This window comes from Oculina patagonica, chromosome 9, assembly GCF_052425735.1.
Source record: "Oculina patagonica isolate OP01 chromosome 9, crgOcupat, whole genome shotgun sequence".
NCBI lineage: Eukaryota > Metazoa > Cnidaria > Anthozoa > Scleractinia > Oculinidae > Oculina > Oculina patagonica.
Genome location: NC_135766.1, coordinates 28,372,310 through 28,390,560, shown reverse-complemented (window position 1 = coordinate 28,390,560; position 18,251 = coordinate 28,372,310). Strand labels below are relative to the sequence as shown.

The 18,251-nt window shown below is 39.1% G+C and overlaps 4 protein-coding genes across 5 annotated transcripts in view; 1 reads left to right on the top strand and 3 right to left on the bottom strand.

Annotated features, from left to right (window-relative positions):
* LOC144664651 (uncharacterized) overlaps positions 1-749 on the bottom strand; it is a 61,285-nt gene extending 60,536 nt beyond the window's left edge. For both annotated transcript variants that reach the window (XM_078525821.1, XM_078525822.1), the window contains exon 1: positions 302-749. In XM_078525821.1, the coding sequence (XP_078381947.1) occupies positions 302-634 (333 nt within the window). In that variant the 5' untranslated portion in view covers positions 635-749. The remainder of the gene's footprint in view (positions 1-301) is intronic.
* A 48-nt stretch (positions 750-797) lies between these two features.
* LOC144664688 (T-complex protein 1 subunit alpha-like) lies at positions 798-17,828 on the top strand. Its single transcript, XM_078525884.1, has 10 exons — positions 798-923; positions 994-1,079; positions 7,892-8,118; positions 8,586-8,878; positions 11,726-11,852; positions 12,550-12,725; positions 13,539-13,662; positions 15,303-15,495; positions 16,289-16,452; positions 17,098-17,828. Exons 1-10 carry the CDS (start codon positions 800-802, stop codon positions 17,300-17,302), a joined length of 1,719 nt encoding a protein of 572 aa, XP_078382010.1. The 5' UTR covers positions 798-799; the 3' UTR covers positions 17,303-17,828.
* On the bottom strand, positions 3,031-3,774 carry LOC144666311 (uncharacterized). The gene has a single exon (XM_078527710.1). It carries the CDS (start codon positions 3,646-3,648, stop codon positions 3,031-3,033), a length of 618 nt encoding a protein of 205 aa, XP_078383836.1. The 5' UTR covers positions 3,649-3,774.
* The window catches only part of LOC144664670 (vitamin K-dependent gamma-carboxylase-like), a 171,972-nt gene continuing 162,660 nt past the window's right edge, over positions 8,940-18,251 (bottom strand). Inside the window, exon 10 of the mRNA XM_078525850.1 lies at positions 8,940-9,219. The gene's annotated coding sequence lies outside the window, so the exon portion shown is untranslated. The remainder of the gene's footprint in view (positions 9,220-18,251) is intronic.

Genomic DNA, 18,251 nt, shown 5'->3' with positions numbered 1-18,251 from the left:
ACCAAAAACAAACAATACTAATTTTAAGTAGCGATAGGCATTCCTAGCAAGTTAATTATGAACAATCGGACAATCGCACTTTGAGATCTTCATTATAAATGCAAGCTACTCTAATAAATACGAATTCCTCAAATTCATTGGCACGAATCAGTGACTACCGTATTAAATTAAGGTTATAAATAAACATTTTCATATTAAGACGAATTAAATCGATCTGTATCGCTGAAAGCTATTTTGAGGTTAAGTTTAAAAGGCAATGCATTATGAATCTGATTTATAAATATTATTTCTTGCTTTTTACCTTGAATAATTTGGGATTCTCTTTGGTCAATCTAACTCCCAAGTGGCTGAATGATCTTTTATTTCCTTGAGGCATGTTAAGACTCACGGCTTCATTCCAAAACTCCAGATTGCACTTCACGCTGTTAGCAGGAACAGAAGTTGTATCCCAATACAGAACCTCAAAAGCAATTTGAGATCGTTCTTTTCCGGCTGCATTCGACTTGATGTTCGATCTGCATAGCTTACTTCCGTCAAGACCATCCACAGGCATTCCGAAAACGATCGATCTTCGTCCATTTTCGGCGACGAAAATGATCCCCAAAATCACGCAAACGAGCTGAGAGTACCTCATGCTTGCGTATATCTAATCCAAAGGCGATTTGATGCAGCTAGGTGGAGTAAACCTTACGATCGATGTTGAAATCAAAGAAGTTGTTTTGCAGTAGTCAGCCATCTTTTGTTTTGGACTCGCCTTTTTCGAAGTGCCCTGGTAACTAGTCGGCACTCCTACCTATCCATGATAACTTGCGGTCGTGCAACACATGCTCGAAGTTTCAAAATGTCGTCCGCACCGAGTTCTGCCGAGTTGCTTCACGTTGGTGGCGAAAGGACTACAGGAGAAAACATACGAACGCAAAATGGTAAGGCAGAAAGAAAGATATTGAATAAATCTCAACCCTGATTAAATTATTTGTGTGCTTTTCTTCACAGTTACCGCGGTGACAGCGATCGCAAACATTGTCAAAAGTTCTTTGGGTCCTGTTGGGCTGGACAAAATGTTGGTTGATGACATCGGGGTACGTAAGATTTGTTGTCACTACATTTTTTAAGGAGAAAGTTTCAAAGTTTCTAAAGAATCATCGAGTTTTAAATGTAGAAAATACTCATTTGAAGTTCTAGACTGAGTGTAGTTCGAGTGTGCTGAATATTAAATTCGCCGGTACGCATGCTGATGCATTCACTATAAAAGAACCTTGCAGAAAAATTCAAAATTAATTTTAGATTTCACACATTCATTTAATAAATTATATGATGCGAACACAAAAAAGGTTAATTTTAAAGTTCATGAATTTGTACTAGTACATGTACATTTAGTTGTACTGTACTGTAGTGGCTAAAAATAGAGTAAAAAGTTAAAAATCTTACCAGGCTTAGTCAATGAGGCCCTGCCAGGGTAAATTCCGACAAGCGACGTGGCCCAAAAAGTAGCGACAACATACTAATAAAATCGTGACAAACGACAACCCTTTTGGAAAAACTTAAATTCCGACAAGGACAAGCAATTTTCCTTCAATTTAATTACAGACAGCGACACAAAGAGCGATAAAACAGCGACATGGCACATTTTTCAATTTTAGACAAGCGACACGGGAACCCCCCCTGGCAGGGCCTCGTCAATCGATAAACCGATAATTGCTTACAATCAATAGCAATCGATATCACTGGACAAAGGAAAAAAGTTGGGAGTTCGATTCATATCGATTGTTATCAATTTTTATCTGAAACTATTTCTTTCAATTTCTACAAGTTAAACATTGACATCATGTTGTTTCTATGGTTTTATTGAGTCATTCAACTGTGGATATCAACAAGCTGATACTTAAAGGAGAAGTTCACTCCAGAATGGCCATTAATTTTCTTTACGCCAATAAAAAGTTTATACAAAAATATGTTATTCACCAAAATTTCAGCTTCCAACGAGAGCTAAAACCCTACTAAATCTTTCTCTAAGTAGCCCAAAATTCGACAACTGAACGCCGCCATCTTGGAGCTAGTAATGAATGCGTGACGTCAAAGAGCTCAGCCTGAAGTTTGAATACTCAATACTCTTTGTTTTGTTTTGTTTGTCAAAATGTCTGTTTGTGCAGCTCCATGTTTCTCAAACAGAGCTCCAAGAGATACAAAAAACCTTTCACCGTCTTTCAATATCTAAAAGAAAAAATGCTCACGAATGGATTATAAGAATGGACAGAAACAAAAAATTCCTGCCAAAGCGGATATAAATATTTGTGTGTTCTGAAAACTATACGAAAGACTGCTTCGAAGAAGATTACAGATACAGTCTACTAAGTGAAAATACCCCCCCCCCCCCAAAAAAAAAAAAAGAAAGAAAGAAAGAAAAAGCCAGACGCAATACCAACCAATGTTACGATTATGCTATTTCACTTTTTTACTTTATTTCAGTGAGGATTTTTAATCAACCAGAGAAACTCTCTGTTGTGTTTGTTGACTTCGTCGTATTTTCTCGATTAAACGCAGGGTTGTCATTAGAATTTATAGTAGCCGGCTGATGTCAATAGAATAGCCGGCTAGTAGATCATCTAGCACGCGAAGTGTGCGTTTTGGGGCGCAAAGCGCCCCCTTCTAGGGGGGTCTTGGGGCATGCTCCCCCAGAAATTTTTGAAATATACAGTTGCTTAGAGGCCATTTCCTGCAATCTGAGCATGTTTTCAAGGGGAATTTTCAGATGTTCATTATGGTAAAATTCAGTGAAAAATCCACTTAAAAAGTTCAACTTGTTGTTCTTTGACAAATTTAGCTCAGTCTTATTTTACATCACGCTGCCTAGTCACGTTTTAAAAGTTAATTGCAATTTGATTCACAAACAATTTGCTTTGGGAAGGTACAGTAAAAAGATAAAAGTCCTTTGTCTGTGCTAGTGTTACAAACAATTTGATTGTTTCAGTTCTTTATGCTTCAATTTGATAGACTATTCTATAGAACAAAATCAAAACCAAGTCATGTAATTTAGAAAAGTAAGGCATCATCAACATCGTCGACGTCACAATCACTATCATAATCAGAGTCTGCTTCTTCTTGGCACAAAGCATCATCGGTCAGGTTCAGGGCGGCACTAGCAATCTGCACCTCTAATTCTCCATCTCTATTATCACCAGCGGGGTGAGCCTGGGGCGGGTGTGTTTGCACACAGGCATCAGCTGTCTCAATCACAGCCACTTGTGTGGAGGAAGAGGCTGCAACTGAGGTTGACGACACTGCCTTAGGCATTTTTCGCCTCTTTTTCTGGGCTTGCCACTTCTCCACTGCGGCTGTGACTAGGGATTCACATTCTGTGGTTCCGACCTTGGGACCATTAATAGAGACCATTAGAAGTGACTGGAGCATGGTAACATTTAGTCGGTTTCTCAGCCGAGTCTTGATACGTTTCAGGGCGCTGCCACCTCTTTCCGGCCATGCGTTAGAAACGGGCATTGACAAACAGACTTCAGCAATGTTTGTCAGAGCAGGAAACACAATGCTGTAAGATGTCTTGAGAGAGATCAGTCGTTTAAGGCACCACTCTGTTGCTGTTTCAAGGTGGCTCTCCTTCACCTCTTCTGGGATCTCTTGCTTCCAAGCATCCATATCAAATTTAAATTTCTCCCATTCAGCTAGTAGCTGCTCTTGTTTGGCTGGTTCACTGAAGAAGTGCTTTGCCAATGTCTGTGCCTTATTTGCTCCGTGCTCCTTAAATGCACCAGACCCTGGCTTGGGCAAGGTCAATGGGTTGAAAATGGACAAGGCACTGACAACAGGGAGATCATCATCAAACCGGTGGTGAATGTTCTCCTTCAGGGCTGTAACATATTTTGAAAGAAGATTGGTAAGCTGATTTTCTGTGGCAGTACTCAAGTTTACCCCAGATATAGCCAGGCGTCCTTCTATGTCTCGCTTCAGGGCTGTTATTGGGGACTGGGAATCTGCAATTTCAGTCAGCTTCTGCAAGGTGTAACTAATGGACGGCTGGATGTGTGAGAAGTTGACTTGCCCACGTTGAAAGTTCTTGCTCAAGTTGGAAAGGACAGGAAGAATTTCTTTAAGAATGTAAATTGTTCCAATAAACTTGGAGGAATCTATCTTGCTGAGGAGGCCAGAAGCGACTGCATCAGTCTCTTTCAGCTGCCTTAAAGTCTGCAATAATGCATTGTAATCTTCATAAATGGCACTTGTAGCTGCATCAAAAGACAGCCATCTGGTCTGGCAGGCCTTCTTTATCTTCTTTGTTACAACCTTCTTACTCTTATCAGAGAGGACTAAGGATTTCAAATTTATTTGTACTTTCAAGTACGTTGCTGTACGCTTCGGTGAATTTTCAAACAGTTTCCAAAGCTGCCTTAGCCAGAGCTCAACATTTCGTATGTATTCTATTTGGCTGCTAGTGTCGGTGCAGGCTAATGCAAGCTTATGGCACAAGCAGTGCAGAGAAATCATTTGAGGATTAAGTTGCTTCAGACGGGTTGCCACTCCACCACATGCACCGGTCATAACACTTGCACCATCTGAAACCAATGAACTGCACTTCTGTATCTCTGGACCAAACTCAGCTAGCTGGCTTGTGAGGACTGTAAAGATGGTTTCTGCATTGGCTGAATTGGAGTTCTTTAGAACGTCTTCGATAAACAAGAAGCTTGTCTCAGCTTGCTCTGTTTCTTTGTTGAAGTACTGGATGAAGGTGATAAGCATTTCCATGACTGTAACATCACTGACTTCATCAGTAAGCAAGCCATAGCAGCCTGCTTTCTTCACCTTTTCCAACAACTTTTCGAGCAATGCAGAGCCCAGTGCCAAAAAGATTTCTCTTAAAGAACCCTGTGAAGAATACTGGAAATGCTTCATGTGATCGAGCCCAAGCAATTTAAGCAGATCTAGAAGAGATGAAAACTTTTGGTTGGAAATTTCCTCTTTGACAAGCCAGTATGCCGCATAGAAAGCCTTAAACATGACATCATCTTTCACTATTTTCCTTTCCTGTATCTCTTTATGAAACACTGACACCCTTGCTAACATTTCAGCTCCAACAGCATCCTTGTGTTGCTGAGTTGCTAAATGTTCTTGAACAGCTGACTTCTTAAAGCGTATGCACGGGGTTGCATTATAAACCTTGGACTTGTTTTATTGATTTTCTGTGTTGTGTTTCTTGCACAGATAGCAAAACATGCCCTTTCCTTCCTCATAAACCAGCCAAGCAATTTCCGTTTTATGGCAAAAGTTGAGCATCTTGTCAAACAACCAGCTGTGGACAAATCTATCGCGACTAGGCTTTAGACGGGCCTGCTCCTGGGATGTCAGGTGTTGGCAGTTATCGGAAGTGCACTTGTAAAAGTTGTGCACTACAGCTCCCTCAGGAAAAGCAAAGAGGCTCTCAATTTCTTTCTTCATTGCGGTCGCGTCTTCAGGCGTACATTTGACAGACTTTAAGGCTGGTGATCTTAAATTCGTTTCTGGTTGAGCTGCAGTTATATTGGGGCCTTGAGTTGAAGCAAGGGTAGTTGAAGCGCTACTCTTCTCAGTCCCACTTGCGATCTGATCACCAGGAGAAATTGAGGAGCTTGTTTTGTCAACAGCATTTTCCTTTGGATTACCTGAGAAAATGTTGAATTGAGAAAGCGTTTTAAATACGTTTTATTTTGCAGTAGTTAACACAGCTGTCCATCACACAAAACGATTTTCCCGCCGACAATTGACAATGACAATGACAATGAACTTCTCCTTTAAGTGGCTAGGAGTATTTCTACTCCCCTTTGTATGGGATGCTAGTCCACTGCAGGGTTACAGCAAAAAAATTGCCTGTGCCCATTAATACACTTGGGTAGAGAGGGGCACTATGGGAATTAAGTGTCTTTCTTTTGAACACAATGCAGTGCCCTGGCCAGGGCTCAAACCCAGACAGCTCAATCCGGAGTCCAGCACACTAACCATTAGGCTGCAGCCCCACCCCAGAAAGTTAAAGGAACCCCTAAACTGTGACCCTCCATATGAAAAGGGGGCTTATCGTAACAGCGTTTCAAGAGCGTTTTTGTTTGAAACGCGTTTGAAACCCGTTTCAAATGCATTTGAAATTCGTTTCAAAGTGTTTGAAACGCGTTTCAAACAGTAGGCGTTTGAAACATGGTGAAACGCGTTTGCATGTGTTTGAAACGCCATGCTTAGATTATCATTACTGTTCAAGCATAATTTATTCAAAATGTGACAACGATTTCATCAAATTATACAGTGTCTACAGTACCTGAGGAAATCAGAGAATGATGATGTTGCAGCAGGAAAACTTTTCGATTTGAGTAACATTTTCTCCTCATCAATAAATCAGCGTGATGCACACTTGTGTTAATTGCAAGAGCTTGTCTGTGAATATTGCATTGTGTACAGTTGTACAGTCTATAAAATATACTTACATTGTATGTTTAATCCACATCACTTTGTGTCTGAGGCATGTTGAAAATATGTAACGCGTACGGTAAACAAACACATTCGCTGCACGCAAACTATATCACCACATATCCTGAAGCGTGTTTCTTGCGTTTGGACCATCTTGTCGCTTGTTAATTTCCTTGTAACTTGAAAAACCAAACTGAACAACACGTTTTCCGTTCGGTTAACCGATCATTTTAACTTTCAAATCTTGACCGCCAAATAAAGTAAACAAAGTATCAGGTTTTATACAGATCGTGTGCATTGTCACGTCTCACAAATCAGGTTGTTTTCTGAAGACTTGAAATATATCACTTTTTATCGAGATAATTTCGGCAAATAAGCGATATATTTCACTAAACTATAGATTGTAAAACGAAAAACTTATGTATGAACAGTTTAGTTACATTTGAAACTGTTGCGTGTTAATCACGTGCGAACTTGTGTAACCTGATGCTTCAAACCACAAGCGGGCCGCTTTGTACGTTCAACAGCGATCATTTGAAGTTTCCGAGGTTTCATGAATGGAGAATGACAACGCACACAGGAGAAAAGAAAACTGCAAATTTATGTTCCCTGTAAACACACTGCAATATAAATATTAGAAATTGTATCGATTGATCGATGAAAAATTTACTTTGGGATGCCAGATGCACGTTTTCGGTGAGTCGCATTCCTTCAAATGAAAATAAAGTCACCGCTGAGTACTCGAGCGGCAAATGATTTAATTTTATACTCCTGTTAGTGAGAAGTAATACCAACCAGCTGGCTTTATCACACAGCGATTCTGCAGTTAACAGTTCGAAAATTAAGACAGCTTATCAAAACTTCTGCGCTAGTGTTCAGTAAAATGAACGCTACTATGTTATGTTATTTAGCAGCGCTCAGTAAAATGAGCGCTGCTAAATAACTGCCAAATGGCTGCCGCGGAAAATTATTTTGTGCAGTTAAATTGGAGCTAATCTACAGCTTTCGCTAAATTCTGCAGAATGTCTGCCATTTGAAAGCAAAAGGGCCGCAGAAAGGCTTCCAGTCCAGTCAAAAACAAACTTTTCACCGAGCTTCCAACACGGGTAGACGTCATATTTTGTTTTGATTTGTTACCGGGATGTTCTGTGAAACCGTTCCAAAAATTACTACTGGGAAACTGTCATAAACAATGCTGTCTACCTCATACGTTCAGTAATAATTATGCTCAAATAATTTGGCATTTCAAACCCTATAAAATGCGTTTTCTGCATTTGAAACGCTCTAAATTCAGAAGGTGTTTGAAACGCGTTTGAAATCTGTTTGAAACTGTTTGAAACCCGTTTCAAATGCGTTTCAAACGCTGCGTTTAAACGCGTTTGAGAGAAATTACGTTAAGCCCCCTTTTCATATGGAGGGTCACAACTGATAAAGTATAACAACATTGTTTTAGGATGTTACTGTGACAAATGATGGAGCAACAATATTAAAACTACTGGAAGTGGAGCATCCTGCTGCAAAGGTTCTTTGTGAGCTGGCTGATCTTCAGGACCAGGAAGTTGGAGACGGAACAACATCAGTCGTCATTCTTGCTGCAGAGTTTCTGAGAGGTGCTAACGAACTTGTGAGGCAGAAGATTCACCCTACGTCCATCATTAGTGGCTACAGATTAGCATGCAAGTGAGTATGCAGTGCAAAGTTTCATTACATTGCAGAACCTATTGAGCCCCCACCCCCCCACCTTCATTCTTTTCTTTTTATTAAAAGGATGTTCCTTTTAATTTTTAAGGGACAGTGGACCTTATACAACTTTGTAAGGGGTTTTGGGTGAGCTTATAAACAGAGGGGCTTATATCCAAGGGAGGGGGGGACTTGTAACCGGAATAAAAAAACCTTTCGGAACGAGGCACATCAGTGTTGATTGAATTAAGTTAAAAAGTCATAAAAAGTCATTTAGCCCTGTTCAGTACAGTCATCCAGCAGAGGGGAGCTAATGTCCGGGGGGGGGGGGGGGGACTTATAACTGGATGTATTTTTTTGTTTCCAGGTAGATGGGCCAATAACCAGGAGCACTTTTAAGAGGGAGGGCTTTTAACCATTGCATGTTTTTGAAACTGTAATAACATTATTGACTAATTAATCTTCAGGGAAGCATGCAAGTACATCCAGGAACACTTAACAATCAACGTTGACGAGCTTGGAAAAGAAAGCATTATAAATGTAGCAAAGACATCAATGTCCTCAAAGCTGATTGGTCAGGTGTCAGATTTCTTTGCTGAGTTGGTGGTCAACGCTGTTATGGCTGTCAAGCGACCAGGGAACAAGGGTGAAGCAAAATATCCAATCAAATCTATCAACGTTCTCAAGGCACATGGCGGCAGTTTGAAGGAGAGTGTTCTTGTAGATGGATATGCTCTGAACTGCACTATAGCTTCTCAAGGTACAGTAAAGTGCAAGGAATTTTGGAAAAAATTCTTGTTTCTTACACATTTAAATAATGACTCAGGCAGGCTTTTAGCCAGGTGGGAGCCCAGGGCCTGGTTGTTCAAAGCACGATTAAGCTAATCCAGGATTAGCGTGAAATTTGGTTTCATTTTTTTTACATTTCTTTGAGGCTTTCTGTTTATATTATCTCTCCCCCAATTTTGACGTGGACCAATCTCAAACTTCACAAAACATTAGCTATGGAAAACCCTTCTTGACAAGAGAAATTAAAACCTCGATCATCTTTTAATCCTGGGTTAGCGTTAATCGCCTTTCGAACAACCCGGCCCAGGAGTCCTATGGACAGCCACTTTTCAGAGGAAATTAATATGAATAACTGTATACAGAGGTCCTTTAAGCAAATTTGGAAATATATTTAGCTACCTTTGCACTCAACTGCAGAAAAACACCTAGCATGCTCCTCAGGCCCTCCTATGAAGGCAAAGTCAGGCCTTATAAAAACCTTGGACTCCCACTTTTTTAATCCTGGCTAAAAGCCTGGACTAGGGCTCGGAAAAAAGGACCAACCAGCTGTCCAGGACAAATACCTTATTACATGAAATTTTCGCGACACGTTAATTTCACGAATTTTGCAATTCCAAAAAAATCGCGAAATTAAAGTGACGCAAACAATAAGTGTCGCGAACATAACATGATGCAAAAATTAAGTGACTCACATTATGTCAACAATTAAGAAAAAAAAGTTTTGTACCACTGAAGGAAGGAATTTTCAATGTAAATGGATGTTGTCGTCAATTGACTCAAGAAGTATAACTCATGCACGTACAAGCACGACCTACTTGTAAACATTGCGAGAAAGTCTCGCCCTTGCGTTTTTGTTAATTTTGACGTTATTGTTCCTTTGATGAAGTCGTTTTATATAATTCAAGGGCATGTTAAATAATACTGCCAAGAAAATGTAAATTGTGTCTTACCCAAAAACGCGAAATTAAAGTGATTCAAAATACAAAATTTTCGCAAAATCGCGAAATTTAAGTGTCACGAAATATGCGCACCTCAAAATCACGAAATTAACGTGTCGCGAAAATTTCATGTAATAAGGTAGATTTTCTTTCTGGGCAGTTTACTTTTCATTTTCACTGGCAAGAGGGCTGTTCACCACATGGTAATGTAAACTAGGTCAAGTATACAACTGTCCCGGACAAGCACAATTTGAGAGCTGCTTGTCTGAAAAGCAGGCTAGAATTAAAGTTTTTTTATGAGCCTGATTACTTCCCTCAAAAATGCAATAATTGGGCAATTCCATGTCATGGACGTTACAATTCAGACTAATTTTTAGAACTTTAAACTTGCATTGTCTAAGGATGAAAACAAGTTTTAAAACTTTTCGTTGATGTACAAGTCTGTGCACCTTAGTGTGTTAATTTGATTATTTCTTTTTTCCAGTTGACTTATTTGTGGCAGAGAAATATTGAGAAAAACGACTCTCCTGGACGTTACATAAAAATCAACCACGTAATTTAGTGCATTAGCATTACTTTAAAATTCCTGTGAACTTTGAAGCATTTTCAAAATATCTCCTCCATGTCAATGTAGTTTAGTGATTGTGTTAACTGAAAATTTTGTTTTCACCTCCATTATCTTTCACAGTTTTTCTTGGAGACTAAAAATGTAACGTCATGGACGTTACAAAAATTGTCATGGACATTACACTATGTGAATTCTTCTTCAAGTTTACCAAATAAATTAACTTTTTTCAATTGTTGGGCTCTATCATTTGTAGTAAAACAATATTTCTTGGCAGTTGGAAATGAAATTATCTTGCTAGTTAATGTAAAACCCGTGGAATGCTCATTTAAATTTTTGAGGACATTTCACGGTCCTTACATGACATATTAACCTGCATTTTCAGCAAATCTCTTTCCACAAGCTTGCTGTTTATCAACCCAAACCTGTCTTTTGGAAAAAACTGCCCACTGCTATAACGCCTAACTATTTTTTACCTTTTCCAAAGACTTTGATAAAGTTTTGCCTTTTTTTCAACATTTTCGCAAAAAGTGTAACATCCATGATATGGCGTCCATGACCAACTTTAACTGCACTTAGTTAAAAAATGTAACAGTTTACCAGAGTTTTGTTATCATCAAAATGTTCACTTTTGATAAGTAATAAAGCAGCAGAAATTTTTTAAGAATCCTTCAAATAATAACTTAAGGAGAGAAAAAAAATGCACAAAATTTCATGGACGTTACCTAACGTCCATGACAGAACTTCACATCGCTGTTGCTATTTTTTAAAAATATTTTGGATGAATTCTTTATCAGTTATTTGTCAACACAAATGAGAGAATATTCCTAATATAATTGTTTGAATTCATAAGCATTTTGAAAGTATGATTTTTGTATTAAAGTTAAAAATGTGCATCACAGATATTGTAAATTATTAAGAAGGTAAACCCGTACTTTGGGGACCCCCCCTAAAAACACTGTTGTCACAGATAAAGTAAAAGTTGTTTTTCTGTATACTATAACATGTCTACAATGCAGCACAGGTAATTATTCCATCTGAAATATCTTTTGAAAAATCTTGATTTTTACACCTCTCATGTGGAATTGCCCAATTGTCTCTTCTCAATTATGTGCAATACAAGTCACAAACTAAGTTGACTTTATTTCAATGGGCCATTGGCAAGTTTTGCTTCTGCTTCACAGTAAAGCCTGGTGTAAATAAAAAACTCTTTATTTTACAGTTGTGCAAGATGTGTAAACTCTGATAAAAGCTCTGTGGAAAGGAATTACATCTGAAAATATTTTGTCTTAGAATAATTATTTGTATTTTGCAGCTATGCCTAAACGAGTGGAAAATGCCAAAATTGCTTGCCTGGATTTTAGTCTTCAAAAAGCCAAAATGCACCTTGGAGTGAGTGTTGTGGTGGAGGATCCTGAGAAACTAGAAGCCATTAGAAAAAGGTATGTAGTGATACAACTGCCAAAAAGTTTACAACAACCGTCCATCATCCAAACAGATTATTAACAGATCATTATCCAGACTTGGTATGGGTGAGGAGAGAATTAAGTACTAATGTAAGCTCCCTTGCCTTTTCTCCATAAAAATGGTAAAACAATTTATCTTATCCAAAACAGATTGTATGTAATTTTGGTATTGTACAGAATCAGTGGCCACGTTATATCAGATTTTAAGACTCTAGTCCAATGCAAGAGTTATTCACTCAACTGGTAAACTTATATCTAAATATAGATAAAATTCTCTGTGGCAGGCTCTTCAATCATTTACCTTTCCCAAGTCATGATTTTCAATTATACAATTGTTTTGGTAAAAAGAAAAAAAAAGTTTAAATGTGGAGGGACACAATTTCTAGTGCTCATTAAACAACTCATTTGCTTTCCGTATGGTTAAGTAGTGATTTATTTGACATGTGCACTTAGTTTGTGCTTAAACAGGTTACGTTTATTTTGTATTATTTTCCTTACCTGTAACAGTGCACGCATTGTGGGTGGAAAACTTTTTGTTATAGGATTTATTGAAGCCAAAACCAATTGTAGAATTGCACGCATTTTAGGCATCTTACTAATGAACGGTTACAGCAATAGTATATTTACAGGACTGAGAATTGTGTTCATGGTCTGTCCTGTTTGTAATATTCAGGGAGGCAGACATCACCAAGGAGCGTATACAGAAGATTTTAGGAGCTGGCGCCAATGTTGTGTTGGTCAGCGGTGGAATCGATGATCTCTGCCTTAAATATTTTGTTGAAGCTGGTGCTATGGGTGTAAGACGATGTAAAAAGGCCGACCTCAAGAGAATAGCAAGAGCCACTGGAGGTAAGTCCATCCAACAGAAAATACTTCTGTTGTATTTCTTATTGGAGGTGTGGTGGCTTAATGGTTAGTGCGCTGGACTCCGGATCGAGCGTCCCAGGTTCGAGCCCTGGCCTGGGCACTGTGCTGTGTTCTTGAGCAAGACACTTAACTCTCACGGTACCTCTCTCCACTCAGGTGTATAACTGGGTACTGGTGAATTTACTCCTGGGGGGTAACCCTGCAATGGACTTAGCATCCCATCCAGGGGGGAGTGGCAATACTCCTAGGAATTACGTACTACGGAAACCAAGATAAGCCACTTGGCTCGTATACAGAATTTACTTGTTTTTCTTATTTCACCCCCACCCCCCCCCCACCCCCCCACCACCACCACCTTCCTCCCAGTGTAGCAAGGACAAAATCATAACACGTAAATGTATCTGGGACAGGCTTCAGTGACACATCTCATCATGTAAAATAGGATGTCATAATGTGCAATAAAATCGGTTATTGTCCAAATGAAGTGACATTGCATCCCTTCAAAATTTCACCCCATTAAATTTGATAAGTTGGCTTCCATGCAACGTGTCACGGGACATTTAACTGCAGGAAAATTTGTGTTGCACGAGCTTAAACGTATCAGAACAAACAAGCAGTTGTGTTGCTGCAACATGTCCCACTACATTTTCCTATGTGTGTACATGCTTTAATTTGCCCTTGCTGCATTTCCCTGCTACATGTCAATAGAACCCAGATTTGCCATTCTACAGCTCCAATTACATGTAAGTGAACTTTGTTTCTAATTAATTTGTTGGTTGGTTTGTTGTTCTGCAGCAACAATGGCATTGACGCTAGCAAACCTGGAGGGTGAGGAGAGTTTTGACGCCAGTATGCTGGGTCAGGCAGACGAGGTGGCGCAGGAACGCATTTGTGATGACGAGTTGATTGTCATCAAACGGTGAGTTGACGAGATTCATTACATTATTTCACTACAGATTTTGTTCCTCTTGTGTTGTCAATACACAGCACCAAAACAGGACTGCCAAAAATTACAGTCAGCTTTACCAAAATTGCTCATATCTGGCAAAATCCCAACTGTAGTCAGACATCATGTCCGGCCATTTTTTTAAATCATAAATGACTATTATGACATTTCGCAGGTGAATTTTTATTTAAATGTTCCGTGAGCCAATCGTAATTTGATTACACATCAATGTAACCTGTCCACGTTGTTTGTCCAACAAAAGTAGACTTAGTCGGACAGAGTCCTTACAAAATAATAATTTTGGGGGTGGAAGAGGAATTATTGGAAGTGACTTATTCATTATTCCTTCACATTTTTCCGACTTATTCATTATTCATTTTCAAACTTTTCTTGTTATTCATTATTCCTTATTGCCTAAATAAACGTAAACCTTCATTTTGTATGGGATGGGGGTGGAATTTGATCGACAGTACCTGAAAAATGCGTATGCCCTCCTTCGTTATAGATATTTTTACCCTGCCCCCTTTCGTAAACCCTAATTTTTTTTATATGACCCCCTCCCCCCAAAAAATGACAACGTATCAAGCGAATATAGGACAAAATTGTAGTTTAAAGTGATAAAAAAAATACTGTAGTGTATTGATGGAACGTGATTGTCACTGTCGATAACTGTGGGTCAGCTTTAATTGTTTGCAACCAGATAGTAAGTGGGATGGATTTGATGCTAATTGATAACATAACAAAGTAGGGGGTCCGGGGGCATGCTCCCCGGGAAATTTTCATTTTTTGAACCCCAAAACGCTATTTTAGGACATTTCTGGTAGAAGTGTTCACTATTTTAGATGCCCATCAGACAATTAATTATTTTGAGTGTCCCACCCTCTCTTTGGGCTGAAGATAAAAGAAAATGTTTGAGCACAGTGAATAACCACTATTCATTATTCCTTTACTGGAAATGACGTATTCATTATTCCAAGCATTGAACATTCAATATTCCTTATTCATTTTCTATTTTAGCCCGTTATTCTTATTCATTATTCCTCTTCCACCCCCGATAATTTGCAGTCTTGCCAAAAACAAATCAAACAAGGCTGTGCCTGGCTGCTTCTAACAAAAAAAAAAAACAAGTACTGGTATGTAGTTAGCCCCAGAACAACCCAAAAAAGAAAAATCAAATTCGAACCATATTTGCCCATGTATGTGCTCAACTTGCTGTATTTTGGCTCTGTTTCCTAAAGACAAGTTATTGCCGTTTTCAGTGAAATCCGAACAAATCCAATTAACAATTGCGTTTTTCACTGCTGTCAATCATAATTATGGCAACAGCTAACGAACCATGAAAAACAAACAAACAAAATGGATTGAAATCTACCAATCACAACTGACTAATGAGATCTTTTGACCCGTTTGAAGTGAACTTATGTTTCCCAAGAGGTCCGCTAAGATGATTGACGGCAGTTAAAGTTGTAAATCATTGGTTAAGGATTGAATTTCAGAGTTCACGTATCACTGAAAACCGCAATAAATGTTTGTTCCAGTTCAGTTGGCAGTTGAACATGTTGTCATACATCAATTGTTTCCACGCTAACGTTGTAATTTATTTTTGTTTGCAGACCAAAAGCACGTTCAGCTTCCTCCATAATCCTGAGAGGTGCAAATGACTTCATGTTAGACGAAATGGAGCGTTCCATGCACGATGCTATCTGTGTTGTAAAGAGAGTGCTTGAGTCCAAAACTGTTGTTCCTGGGGGTGGGGCTGTGGAGGCTGCTTTGTCTATCTATTTGGAGAACTTTGCTACTTCACTGGTAAGTGGTGCACGTTTTCTATTACAGTAGAACCCCGCTAACTTGAACAACTTCCATTTCCCTTGGATTTGACCTCAATTTTCAGTCATTTTTTCGTTAACTAACTCAATACCACCCCGTACTCAAACAACTTCCATTTCCCTTGGATTGACCTCAATTTTCAGTCATTTTTATCGGTTAACTCGAACTCGGATAACTTGAACAACCCCGCTAACTTGAACAACTTCCATTTCCCTTGGATTTGAGCCCACTTTTCTGTCATTTTTACTCGGTTAACTCGAACTCGAATAACTCGAAAACCCTGTTCACTCGAAGTAAATTTTGTTTCCCTTGATCAAAATTTGGGTCAAATTTTCCGATAACTCGAATTGTGGTTCTTGCAGCTCGCCACGTATGCCCATTGATATCCCATTAGCGCTTCTTGTCGTGTAATCGGATTTAAACACTAAAACGAACACTACAGCAATTTGATTTTAATTAAGGCAACGAATTGTTCACGTGTCTGATAGTCATTTTCCACTCTTATCATGAAAAAGTATGATCGTGTGAGAGTCCCTGACGACATAAGTTTACATTGCACCGTAATTTGTACTGAAATGCTGAAAAATTGTTGAACTATCAATTACTGGCTTGGCAAATTGAATATTCAATCGACCCCGATAACTCGAAACCCCGCTAACTCGAACTATTTTTTGTTCCTTCTGAGTTCGAGTTACCGGGGTTCTACTGTATTTCTTATAATATTTTCAATACGTTCTTTATGATTGTCTAACATTTAATCTCTTGTTAACAGGGATCTAGGGAACAGTTGGCCATTGCTGAATTTGCCAATTCACTCCTTGTCATTCCCAAAACTCTAGCTGTAAACGCAGCTCAAGATTCAGTCGACCTTGTGGCTAAACTCCGCGCCTATCATAACACGTCACAAATCAACACAGAGAGGTCTTCTCTCAAGTGGTATGTCGTCTTCATTTTCAAAACAGACAATTGAATATTACAGCAGTCGCACCACATGAAAGTACTGCTCAATAGCATTCATTTGAATCAGAATGGTCGCACACCAGGGTTTCATCAACAAACTTAAAAAGTAGAACCACCTTGTACAGCATAAGAAACAGTACCACATGAATGTACTGCTCTATAGCTTTCATTTGAATGTTCACACTAGGGTTTCATCCACAGACTTAAAAGTTAGAACCACCTTGTACAGCATAATAAACTTTTCCACATTAACATAGAAGTACTGTACTGCTCAATAGCTTTTATTTGAATGGTCACACACTAGGTTTTATCCACAGACTTAAAAGTTAGAACCACCTTTTACAGTACCACATAAAAGTACTGCTAAAATGCTTTCATTTGAATGGTTACAAACTAGGGTTTCATTCGCAGTCTTGAAGGTTAAAACAACATTACAACGACTGGAAGTTCCATTCTGGGAATGGAAGTAGTTGATAACGTGCACTAGCATATCTAAGTCATGTAAACGTGGACATTAAACCGTGTAAGCATTAGCTAGGCCGTGTATTAGCTTGCATGCATTATTTGGTGGTTTTCTGTTCATAGAAGGTTTAAAAGTGGCTTCTGTCCTTCCCTTTTCAGGATCGGTTTGGATCTAATCGAAGGCAAAGTACGCGACAACAAGAAGGCGGGTGTTCTAGAGCCGTGCATCAGTAAAATCAAGTGTCTAAAATTCGCCACAGAAGCTGCAATAACAATCCTTCGCATAGATGACATGATCAAGCTGAGTCCCGAGAAAAAGGAAGAAAGCGCTTACGGACAGGCGATGCAGCGAGGAGAACTTTAAACAAATGAACTTTGGACGACAAGAACTTTATTTGCGATTCTTTGATATGAGGGCCGTGAGAGAGTGAGGAGAGTCAGTCCAGTCCTCGGACGTCCCGTGGCTGAGTTGTGAAGAACGATAGACGATGTTCCAAGTCTTTCTTGTTTTATCTGGTTCACGAATATTTCAGCGTTTTGTTGTACCTCGATAATTTTTTGATAAATGTTAAGGTCTTTTTGTTGGGTTTCCAAACTTTGCAGCCAATCAAAGACCCGACAAGCGCACGTGTAGTTTACCGTCACGTGGTTTGTTTTTGATTGGATAATCAGGTAGAAAGCCAACATAAAGATCATGTCAAATATCAATCAAAATCTTTATCGAGCGTCATGAACACTGCACGTGTTTCTCACTGTAGCGCCTATGCAGTGTGTTCGCAGAGAAACTTCCAATTTTGTGTGCTTGCTTGTTATCCGTGAGTAAATCTTACCAGCGAACGAAAGACTGACATCATCTGTAGTGCGAAATAAAAGAATTTACAACGGTCAAATATCTTGACACTTGTTCATTATATATGAAAAAGTAAGGTTTAGGGGCGGAGCCTTCCCCGTAAAGACTTTTTTTCGAGTACCCCCCCCCCCCCCCTGGAATTCTTACATCATATTTTGTAACTTTTCGGTGAGGCTTTCTGTTTATATTTAAGGGCCTCAAATTTTAACAACCATTAACAATAAACCCTACAGAGCGATTCTCGATTACGTGTTGTAAAACCAAAACCAAAGATATCACTCTGGCCAATCACAAAGGACTCAGACAATCAAGTGAAGCGATCAAAATTCCAGGCAAATACGTAAGTGGCCTCGAAGCGCGGAAAAAGGGTGCGAGCGATTCACGATTGGGTTTTGGTTTTGTAAGGATTGGTTGAGAAAGGTTTTTTTTTTTTTTTTTTTTTTTTTTTGGGGGGGGGGGGGGG

What these genes read in the sequence shown, in the direction of transcription:
- LOC144664688 (XM_078525884.1), top strand. Translation starts at nt 800, where the DNA reads ATGATAACTTGCGGTCGTGCAACACATGCTCGAAGTTTCAAAATGTCG. An exon ending in AATAGCAAGAGCCACTGGAG is followed by an intron (nt 12,726 to 13,538) that starts GTAAGTCCATCC and finishes GTTGTTCTGCAG; the next exon opens with CAACAATGGCATTGACGCTA. An exon ending in GAGAGGTCTTCTCTCAAGTG is followed by an intron (nt 16,453 to 17,097) that starts GTATGTCGTCTT and finishes TTCCCTTTTCAG; the next exon opens with GATCGGTTTGGATCTAATCG.
- LOC144666311 (XM_078527710.1), bottom strand. Translation starts at nt 3,648, where the DNA reads ATGGATGCTTGGAAGCAAGAGATCCCAGAAGAGGTGAAGGAGAGCCAC.